General features: G+C 36.5%; 1 protein-coding gene across 1 annotated transcript in view; it reads left to right on the forward strand.

Moving 5' to 3' along the window:
• The window catches only part of LOC133533093 (Krueppel-like factor 3), a 95,419-nt gene that overhangs the window by 81,851 nt on the left and 1,396 nt on the right, over nt 1-12,172 (forward strand). The window contains exons 6-8 of the mRNA XM_061872040.1: nt 3,938-4,004; nt 7,853-7,930; nt 9,841-10,079. Coding sequence (XP_061728024.1) covers nt 3,938-4,004; nt 7,853-7,930; nt 9,841-10,079 — 384 coding nt within the window. The remainder of the gene's footprint in view (nt 1-3,937; nt 4,005-7,852; nt 7,931-9,840; nt 10,080-12,172) is intronic.

The raw sequence follows: 12,172 nt of genomic DNA on the forward strand, positions 1-12,172 counted from the left end.
TCCAGACAACCTATGCGTATTTATCGCATTGAAATTCATTCAGTCTTTGATCTTTGCACCCTATTTTTATAGCCAACAAAAAAGTTTGATACTTGCAAATACCCGTAGGTACTCGTTTTCTAGGTTCTATTGAACGATAATACCTAGAACAGGCCTAGTAGGCATCATTATATTAGTAACTTATATTATGTATATGTATATATCTATATAGTCACCATGTTTATGTATTACGAAATATCTAGATAAGATATAGTATTCTGTATCACTTGATTGTTTCTAAACGCTTCTCACTGCACCCACCTTGACATTTTTTTGTTTGGCCCTATAGTAGACTGGTAGAGAATGCCATGAGGCATTAAGTCCGCCATTTGTACCTATTTGATGTGCAATAAAGTTTCAAATAAATAAATAAACAAATACCTACGTGAGAAACTGTACTTCATCTACATATAGGTTTTCATCACTACGGATGCAGAGATTACCATACCAGTATGTCTAATTGCTGCTATAAAAGACCTGGTTTTGTATGTCATTAGTAATAATATAGAATTAAATAGGAATAACTGTTTATTCAATCTTTGATCTCCTAACACGGCCGCTCTACTGAGATTTTCAAATAAAAGGAAAATAAGAATGATAATTTGAATTTGAAATTTGAATTTTTGCTTTTTTTGCTGGCTATGGATGAGGTCTTGGTGGCTCGGTTGGCAGAGCGCTGGAGTATCGATCCAGAGGCCGTGAGTTCAAGTCTCACCCAAGGCAGTATTTTTTCTACCTTTAAATTTGTTTTAAGCTCGCAGACGTTACTGCTTGTTAAAAATTAATTTAAGAATTAAACGTTCATAAAAATCAATATAGTTATTTGTTTAACAAGAGGACAAAGTTGTTGTTTAACTCCTAGTGATATGATTGAGCGTTGCGAGGGTTTCAAGGCAAAAGGATTACACAAACATTTCTTTCCGAGTGAAACACGAAATTTAGCACGAGAGAAAAATGAATGAATGAATGAAATTAATTAAATCTAGAAAATTATTTCCATATACATTATACATTTACACATCATACAATTACATTACATAATAAATAAAAATAAAATAGCATCTTAAAATTTAAATAACAATATATTAATTTCAATTAAAATTCAAATAAGGGCCTGCCCACCAGCGGCGGCGCGTCACAAATATTCGTGGGGAACCCAGAGCTAATTTTGCTTTCCTTTTCTCCATGAACCGATCGTGAAAGTACTCAACGGGCTGAAATTAGACAAGCCGGTGGGAATCGAGTTCTTTGAACGATCCGCCACTGCTGCCCACTCTCTCACCGCCGACAGTAACGAAAATACTAAGTGTTAAAATTATAAATCAAATTCAAATGAATGTTATTAAATATTTAACATTCATAATCATTACTTAAAAATCAATTTCCAAGCCAACATGAGGAGACAACTCAAAATTTGCATCAGATTACTTTGCCACTTGCAAATGAAATGCAACTTTCTCATCAGTTTTTGAAGTATAAAAAGAGCTTTTACAAGCTGGTGTGGTGAAAGATATATTATTAGAAGCGTAATTAAGCTGTGTCTTCAGACAATTTTGTAGGTAACTTTGAGTTACACCATACTACTGCTGTTTTTATAATCCCATGGACAGAACAAGAAAGGTAGCCAGACCAGATCGTGCCGACAAAGCCTTCGATAATTTACCGTCCCGGCAAAAACAACAGGAAGACGGGACTTGATCAGCTAGCGGGGTTTAGTCTATCAAAGACTAGTAAATATTTAAGACTGACAATCTTTCCACACTGCATTGCCACACTTCGATTCCTGTGAAGCACTGCGAGGTCCTTCGAGAGAGAATAATGCGCATCGGCCAAGAGTTTTTGCTCGTTTGACACCACCCAGGGGACACGTGCAGGTCGACTAAGGGTATTCTACCTGCGGACGTGAGCAACATTGATCCCCCTTGGATATAAACTTGTGACATACCTGTGGTGGCATCATGGTTCCATTTATATCACTTATCACTATGCCCGTCGCTTTCGCACTTACATACTTGTTAGAACGTGACTGGCATGGTGACAAATGATAAAGAGCCGACCATCATAGCCCTACTGATATGTTTTCGATTTATTTGTGATGTTTTTATGCCATTCGACTAAATAAAATTGCCACAATGCGTGCTGCCTGCTTTTCCACACTGCAAATGTATAAAAAATGTTGATGATAATTATACACAAAGATGTGTTAATTATAAGTATAGTGCTTTAAATGTAAATTTACAAACCGACTTGTAAGGAAGTAATTAAGAAATATTTTCATTTCTTTTTCATTCTGCGTGTGTTTCATCAGTGTTTTGTAGGTTACGCTTTGTAGGTAGGTACTTTTATTTTCAATTTAATTTTATATTAAATGTGAATATGCCGAAAATACTTTTATGCTTTAAATCTACAGGAGATTTATATCAGATTATCAGATAGAAGTAAAATTATTAGGAGTGGCTTATTATATAATATATACAACGAGCTGCCATTCTCAGAGACAGAGAGTTCACTATATATAGCGCCTAAAATACATTCTTATACATCTATGACATCAATCAGGCAAGAATAATTTTATGTTACGAAGTTATAAATTGCAGTAAAATGATAATTTGCATACGTGAAATGATAAAATGACAAAATGTAGATTGGCCAGAGACTGCTTTTTTTTTGCAAATACAGATAGAGAAAACCATTCTGTCTTTGTCTTACGCACCCAAATAAAGGGATGAGTCTAGTTTTTATTCTTCTTATTTACGCATAAATTGGTTTTGACGGACTAAAATATATAGCGCCCCCTACAACAATGATGTTGTCAGTCTTCTATAATTACTTGCCTCTGGTCTATACCAACATTTATACTTTATTGCCGTACCATCGACCACAACACTGATTATTATTAAACCTTATTGCAATTATATAAGGTCTCCCGGTGGACAATAAAGAAGGCTTTCAATAGTTTCTCGCAGACTAAGGACTTAAGGAATATAAAAAAGTAACAGCCGCATCAGTAATGTTAACAGCCTTCTGAATGGACAGTGGAATTCTATGTTAATATTGTATGAGAGAGATTGCGAATAAGTACTATTATAAAAAAAAAATAACTTGGATAACTTTAGATTAGGCGGTTACGATCCTGCGTTCGCGGAATGGAAGTTTTATATTTATGCCCAGTATTTTAATTGTATTTTTCTTGGTTCCGAAAAATTGACATATGTATTGTTGACATAAAGCCTTCCTTTAACCCTTAGAATGCTTTATATCATAAACACAAACATCACTCAAGCGCCAAGCTCCCGGGCGCAAGCGAGCTAAAGTAAACCTTACTCGAAAGTGTGAAGGTTACTTTGACAGCGTCCGCCATAACGCCTATAGGTGTCCTTGACGCTGTGGGCACTACCAGTAACGACGCCTTTAGGTGTTCTTGGCGTCCAAGAGCTTAAACGCTGAAAGCTTTATTTACTGTACCTATTTATTTAGCCTGATATAACTTGCATGACAGACACACGTTAAAACAATGATATTATTAAATTGAAGATTTTTTACAAGTTACTATTGTCATGATTTATTTATGTTTACATTTAAGATAACAGTTAAATAATAATTATACTGTGACAACATTATTATGTTACCCCGATTAATACAGGGGTAGTTGGGAAAATAACATTATACTGTTGGCAACACGGTAGTTTTAGCAAGTGGTGGGGACACGGTAAATGTTGGACAGGCTCGTTCACTTGGGTTGAGGCCGTCAAAGAGGACGCATCGTAATGTACTGGTTAGGTCAGAGTACCTGCAAGTATCCCGATTGTTGTAGTAGTAATAGTTTAGAGTAACCATGCGAGAAGAAGCCACTACACTATGTACTTGTTTGTAAAAAAACCTTTTTTTTTTGTTCCAGCCAGCGCAATGCCTACGTCATCGAAGATCAACCGAGAAGGACTGCCGCCCACGCAACTTCCCATTGAGTACGTTGCATGAAATACCCACCTATTTATTACTAATTAAAAAAAATATCGTACGCCTATCAAAAAGGCACTACCCCTATTATGATTTTTTGACATTGCCTTTCCCCAACTGATCCAACTCCCGCAAGGAGCCTAACACCCAGTAATTGTATCTGTTTCTACTTATTTCTGAGTGAAAGTTCCTATCATATTTTGCTTCAATTAGCAGACTTTTTGGTGGGCAATGGCATCGTCCAAGGACTGAAATTGTCGTACTTTTGCGGAAGATAATGGTCAATGGAACCAAAGAGAATTTGAAATAGAAGTGTATTGTCAAAGAAAACTTTGTAGCGACGAAAATTAACTGCCATCTTTCGACACATAATTAAAACTTACGCTATTTGGCTTTGATCCTTATTCTTTCACTGATAAGTGCTCAATTTTTTAAATATCAAAATGTGGCGCCATCTTTACCGGGCACTACCTAAAGGTTAAGGCACCATGGCTCGAAACAATGCTGCTATACCTTTGGTCTTTGATTTAATAGATGGCGCCACTTTTTGATATTTAACAAATTGAACTTATCAGTGAAAGAAAGGGTCAAAGGATCAAAGTCAAATGGCGCTCTAAAAGTTTTAATTATGTGTCGAAAGATGGCAGTAAAATGACCTCGCTACAAAGTTTTCTTTGCCAATACACCTCTATTTCAAATTCTCTTTGCTGGAACGTACAGTTGCAGAGAGAAATGGTAACCGCATAGAAGTTTGTATGTAAAGGTGCTAATTGAATAATATACTGACTGTACATCGTACCAGAGCTAATATCGTACGCCTGGCAACGCTGGGAGAAGTTAGGGACTTAAATGTAAACTTGAATTATGTAACAGAAGTTTTCGGATTAAAAAAAATGTCTAAATGATGTGTCTGAAGGCCTGTACCTATTATGGAAGGTAGAGGTAAGGAATGCAATCTCCATATGCAGAACTGTTGCAAGTGTCCAGCTGTCAGCTATAAATAATAGTTCCAAATCTCTCCAGAGTAGCGCCAGAGTAGCTAAGAACCTAGATGTTATTGACGGTGTTAAGTGCGCTGTCTAAGATTTGTTTTTTTTTTTAATATTCTAGATATTGTAGCGCCACCTATTTAAGGTTTTTTCACGGACACTTTTTGGTACATGGAGATTTCATTCCTTACCTTCCATAGTCTGTATCAGCATTTTCCTTTATTAAAAGTACCAAGTGTTGAATTCCGTCGATAATCACTTGAATTATGCCATACTAGAGGTAGTGAAAGCGAACCGCCTAGTTATTTCTTATGTGTACAGATTAGTGAAAAACATGTGCCTGTTGAAGTGTGTAAGCGATTCGTTGTAGCAACTGTGTTGGCTCAGTGAAAATTGTGCCGTGGGGCGGATCAGGTTATCCAATAACCCGATAAATCTGTGATTCTTTGGTCGGTTTAAAAAAAAATGCCTAATAATACGTTGACAAAGAATTTTGGACTTGTAACTTTACTTTTGCGTGGCATAAACGTGAGACACTTCATTCGGTTCTTATCTGTTTGTCTGATTTAATTTCTTGTCTTTTAATTACTTATAAAATAATTTAAGTCTTGGAGACCTTTTACATCTCTAAGGATAATTTGATCGTGTTTTTATTATAATTATTTTAGCTCTGACACTTAGAGACTATTATCTCTAAAGAATTGTATTATTTGTCTGTTCTTTGTGTATTTTGACGTTTAGAGACTGTATACATCTCTAATACAATTTTAAGTTATGGTTATTTTTATTCCTTGTAAAAATTTGATATGTAAAAGTGCCCCTGTGGCCTATTTGCTAAATTTGAATTTTTGGCATTTTAAATTAAAACTAAAATCATTGAACGAAAAATTCAAAATGTACACCTTTAGCATTCATATACACGTTTGTGAATATGAAGAACAAAATGCAACAGTCCAATTATTTGTCAACGTATTTAGACCAACCTGCATGAGGATTCTTCTGAATTCATATAGTGAAATACTTATGAAGATTAAATTGGTGTCTGTGGCAGTAGGTGCTGATAGTGCGAATTACAAAGTTATAGAAAACATACGACGGAGAAAGTGCCACGAAATGGCTTCGTCTCAGCATCTCTGGCGACTTCCAGCGCTGATGTCCGATACCATAATAATGTAGACGAGACACCGGAGGAAGAAGGACCTCTAAAAACTGTTCTGAGTTTAGTGAAATGCTGCTGCCATAGTAAAGTGATTTAATATAAGTGATTAAAGTGATTTTGATGAAACCTGTGGCGGATTAAATTATTGTATGTCTTATGTATATTGGACGAAGTTTGCTGCGGATTCCGTCTAGCACCTACGCTTTTGACGAAGCCTGCGCTGTGGATTTAGATGATGGTTGTGTTTTAGTATTTATGTTTTCGTTTAATAAACACAAGTGACATACCAAGCTTGATTTGTTTTAACATAAGTGACATTTATGACGTAGATATTATTAGGTAGATCAAGAAACCAGCACAATGGATTTCACAGAAGAATCATCGGATCTTTGGAAAAACAAAACAGAGAACACACACTTAGATATTACTAGACCTATTGAAAGCACACAAGGATTCACAGGAGTTGATTATACAACCAACGTATCTTCTTCAACAATAGATAGATCAAGACCAAGGACGTCAACAGTGACTAACTATACAAATTTGGCCAGCACATCACGAGCAAGATCTCACACATTGACTAGTTTAACTTTGGACAGAGAAACTGCTTCGCAGAGAGCTCCTCAATCATTTACTAGTACATTAACAGAAGGATGCTCTCAAGTAAAAAGAGTTTCTTCAGCATTTTCTAAAGTTTGTAAAAGTGATTCAACCGCTCGCAGCTCTAGCAGATTTGTAGAAGATTCTATGATCGGAGGGTTTTCGTCGCCTAGTACGTCTTCAGGATGTACCTCAACAAATATGAAAGGGGTTTCCATGCAAGGACGCTCAACGAAATATAGGTTCGCTTACATTCATTCATATATTTTGACGACCGGGCTGGCCTAGTGGGTAGTGACCCTGCCTGTGACGCCGATGGTCCTGGGTTCGAATCCTGGTAAGGCATTTGTTTGTGTGATGAGCACAGATATTTGTTCCTAGTCATGGATGTTTTCTATGTATTAAAGTATTTATATAATATATGTATATAATCGTTGTCTGGTACCCACAACACAAGCCTTCTTGGCTTACCGTGGGACTTAGTCACTCTGTGTAAGAATGTCCTATAATATTTAATATTTATTTATACTTTTTACTCTCAACATTATTTTAGTGTTTAAATTTTAATGGTGGAATCCACAAGATTACACCATTAACCCTTCTTAGGTATGATTACTACAACTTTTGTGGTGTCACATGTGCAGCTGCTGTCAATATTAGCTCACAATATCTACAGAGCTGTTATTCTGATTTTTTTTTTTTACAATATTAATATTATTACTACATAATATTATTACATAATACTTTAAGGGGCTACGGGCTACCAGTCCAAATTCGCTGATATTAAGACGCTATAGCATGCTTGAACGTTGTATAAACAATAAAGTACACAATATTTTAGCTTGGAAATTGTTTAATTAGGGCTACTGATATTTCAAAAAACATATTGTATCACAAGTAAATATTTTTTCCGTGAACCCTTTTCTCGAGTTAATATCCGTATGAACTCCCTTATTATGCATTCTTAAACACGAAACTGTAACCTATAGTTAATAATGATGTACACTTACGTCTGCCAATTTTTCAATTATATAAATAGTTTTTGATAAATCGATACTATTCAACTCCGTGCGTGTCTTGGGATAAATATAATTTAATATTATTGCAGATTGAGTCATGAGATGCCGAAAATCAAGGTGGGTCCGGACCTCCGCAACGCGAGAAAACCCCAACACAGCACGACAAAGTAAGTCTTTTTTATTAATAATAATATATAATAAATCATTTTTATTCCAAACAACATTGATCCATAGGTATATACATTTACATTTACAATAAAAATTTGAAATAATTATTGCCTTGAAACAACAAACTAGAATCACGGGGAGAAGCTGCAGCATTAGGGCATTCTCGTCTCTGTTTGTAGGCAGGGCCGGATTTAGGGGAGGGCAACCGGGGCTACTGCCCCGGGCCTCCACAAAAGAGGGGCCCCCCATAATAGAGAACGCGGTAAATTTACCTTTTTATTTGGAAAAAATTTGGGGCCAGGGGGCCTCCACTCCTTTATTGCCCGAGGCCTCCAGACCTCTAAATCCGGCATTGTTTGTAGGCATAACTTGACGTCCCTTTGCGTGCACAACCACACATAAGATAATGACTTGAATTTTGCCAACCCTAAATAGCCCATAGGGGTATAGTGCCATACATTAGAAAGGGACGGCATGAGTCGTCCCTGAATCGCTGTGAAACTTCGGTTTTGTAGGAAGTTTCTTTTCTGAACAGTAGAACTATTATTACTTATTTCGATTTCTTCTTCTTGTCTGTTACCTTCCGTGATTCTTCTTACTTGATGGTCTCATCGGAAGATCAGCGCTGGAAGCCACCAGCAACATGCTGAGTTGAGACCATTTAGTGGCGCTTTATACTTTTTATGTTTTGTTATACAAGGCGCCCGTGAGCATTGCGAGAGAGTTAACGGTGCATTCCTGATGGCAACAGAAGCAAAAAATGTTAAATGACTTATTGTGAAATTCGACAAAAAAAAAATTTTTGTTTTTTTTTCCTTTTTTTTGGACACTCCTGTACATAAAACGTAATTTTTATTGATAAACACATAACCTAAGGTAGCCATAAAGTTTTTTTTTATTTGGGTGTAGCCACTCGAATACATTTTTTTAATTTTTCGATGTCAATCAATAGGTATGTCCAGACTAGACCTCAAAGTAGCAATACCGCAGTCAAAAATTTTTTTGTACCGACTTATGGCGAAAGAATGTCTTCGAAAACCATTTAATTATCTCTGATACTAGGCCTAATCCAGAAAATTTTATAGGACACATTGCCATCACACATAAAAGTTTGGAGTTGCAGGCGTACATAGGCAACGGAGACTGTTTAGCATCAGGCGGGCTGTATGCTTGTTTGCCACCGACGTAAGATTAAAAAAAAGTTGAGCTGGTTTTTTATTGGTATAATTAGAGGTGTAATTTTTTTTATTAATAAAAAAACATTATTACACAAATTGATACAGTAAACTCAACAACGGTTGTGATGTGGGTACTTAGATAATGATATATTATATATCATTCACCATATATATAATATATAAATATTTACAAATACTTAAATACATAGAAAACACCCATGACTCAGGAACAAATATTCGTGCTCATCCATCACACAAATAAATGCCATTACCAGGATTTGAACCCGGGACCACCGGCTTCATAGGCAGGGTCACTACCCACTATCATAGTACAAAGAGTGGGGAAGTACGTTATCTTCATAAAAACGCACCGCGCGCGGCTTATATGTGTGCGCCATAGTATCTAATCTACTTCGCCGCACGCACACTCAAACAAAATCTTAACCCTTTTCTGAGTGTGCCAGTCGGGGCTTTTGTTTGAATGTGCGATGCACTATGGCGCACACATACAAGCCGCGCGCGGTACGTTTGTATGAAGATAACGTACTTCCCTACTCTATGTACTATGCCAGACAGGTCGTCAAAAAGACTATTGTTTGGAGAATATATCTGTGTTTTAGTGTCACAATGTGTATCAGTTATATGGACCTTCTTCCGGAGTCAACAACACTAAAATGTTCATAGTCCACGCAAAAAACACTGATCTTACTTGAATCAATGTGTATTTTCAGGTTAAATCCACCACATCACGACAAACCATACCCGTTGATCCCACCCCACCTAAAACCCTACAACCCCGAGCTGAAGAACTTCTTCCTGAACACCGCGCTCCAGCTGTCCGGGCTGAGCCAGCTCAAGAAGGAAGAAGAAGAACAGAACAGAAGGAAGCTGCACAAGTGCGATGTGGCGGGGTGCCACAAGGTGTATACTAAGAGTTCACATCTGAAGGCGCATAAAAGGACACATACAGGTATGAACTTGACATCATAGATAAAGTAACTCCATACGTCAGTTTTCTTACCAAAACGCGAGTTATTTCGTTGTCGACATCTAACGTTAAGTAGTGGATTTATCAGTACCGCTACGTGACACCAGATGTCACATGTGTCGCGACAGACGAAAAAAGTATTGCCAAAACAATTTACAACTAATATTACATGGAGTTGAAAATAGAATCCCGGTTAATCCGGTTATAATATTAGTTGAAAATTGTTTTGGAAATACTTTTTTCATCAGTCGAGACACTTGTGACATGAGCATTAGAGTTTTCGTTCGTCGCGACATCTATTGTCAACTATCAGTAAATTCAACTACTTGATGCTTCTATACCCTTATTTCTGGACACATTTTTGATTAATTGGCAATTTAATTGGCTATTTTGTATGTCATTTCAATTATAACTGTTGTATGGTTTAAGAGGAACTTCCTCCCGCGCACGCTCCGGTTGTGAAATGAGCTACCTGCCGAGGTCTACAGTATGAGGTTCTTCAAAAAAGGAGTGTACAGATTTTTAAAGGATATGCAACGCGCGCATAATTCTAGCAAATAAAGATATACTATACTATACATGTAACACCTCTGGAGTTGCAGGCGTCCATAGGCTACGGTGACTGCTTACCATCAGGCGGGCCGTATGCTTGCTTGCCACCGTCGTGGTATAAAAAAAAATGTCAATAGTTTTACCAAATAATTGGAAACGCTATCAAACTATGTATCAACTTATACAAAAAATGTCCGCGAAAGTAATTTTGAACTTACGCTCAAAAACCCACTTGAGCTGATGTTAAAAGTTGCTTTCCTGATTTACCGTTACTTAACGCAATAAAACCGAAATATTAAACAGTCGTTAGAATTGAATTGCAATGTTTTCTTGCAAAATTAATTACTTACCTTTAACGAAGTTGTAATCGGAAAAGGCTGGTTTCGTTTTATAATTGCAGAAGAGCTCAATAATGTTCTATTAAATAATAGTACATTACGATACAAGTGCGAAAAATGGGAAATTCGAAATGGCAATAAATTAAACACGACCGAAGGGAATGTTTAAAAAATCGACACGAGTTGCGAATTACCTATTCGCACATGTATCGTACAACGTTTTACAGTACATATGGCCCTTAAAATGTTCGACACAGTAACGTAATATGCTAATTTTGGCACTAGTGCGGTAAAGTAGCACCATATAATTTTTCCTTTTTTTTTTGTCTACACACATATCGTATACCCTCTATGATGCATTGTAAAACCGCAAATAAATAATAGATAAATAGGACGTTCTTACACAGATCAACTTAGTCCCACGGTAAGCTCAAGAAGTCTTATATTGTGGGTACTCAAACAACGATACATGTAATATACAAATACTTAAATACATAGAAAACACACATGACTCAGGAAAAAATATCTGTGCTCATCACACAAATATATGCGCAAATATAGGCAGGATCATTACCCACTAGTCCAGACCCGCCGTCAAACGGCCGGCAACTAATTTTTATCTGCGAAAATGTTATTATGAATAACAATATCGAAATCGATTTTCCTATGACATTCAAATTAGGAACAGCTCTGAGAAAAAAAGGAATTTGTTTTGACCACTATTATAATATCAGTTGAGATGACGCTTTATTCTATGGAGTGTAGAAAAGAAGTAAAATCTTTATGTATAGAAAGTGTACATCAAAAAAAATCGAAATGAAATGTGATAGACCTAGTATTTTATATAGATTTGCTATACGCGTATTTCAAACAATTTTGAAAGTTAAATCTCTGTTAGTCTGTATCGAAGGATATAGCAGTCGGCCTCCGACTGTAGTTAGTCTCTGAATTAAAAAAAAAAGGATGCGTGACATGCGTGAAAAGGGTTTTCATTTACCGCCATTTGACGTTCAGTTTTTATTGTATAAAATTTGTTTTTGTTGTTTATTAACAATTGCAAAACTTTCGTTTTATATGAGCGATAAACATATTTCGGAGACGCCATCTGCGAGTTCCGCCAGAGAGCAACGATCCCCAATGCCGTCTGTTCGATGCGGTTAGTTAATAGAGAGTTTATGTGTGTAA

This window comes from Cydia pomonella, chromosome 28 (genome assembly GCF_033807575.1).
Source record: "Cydia pomonella isolate Wapato2018A chromosome 28, ilCydPomo1, whole genome shotgun sequence".
Classification (NCBI taxonomy): domain Eukaryota; kingdom Metazoa; phylum Arthropoda; class Insecta; order Lepidoptera; family Tortricidae; genus Cydia; species Cydia pomonella.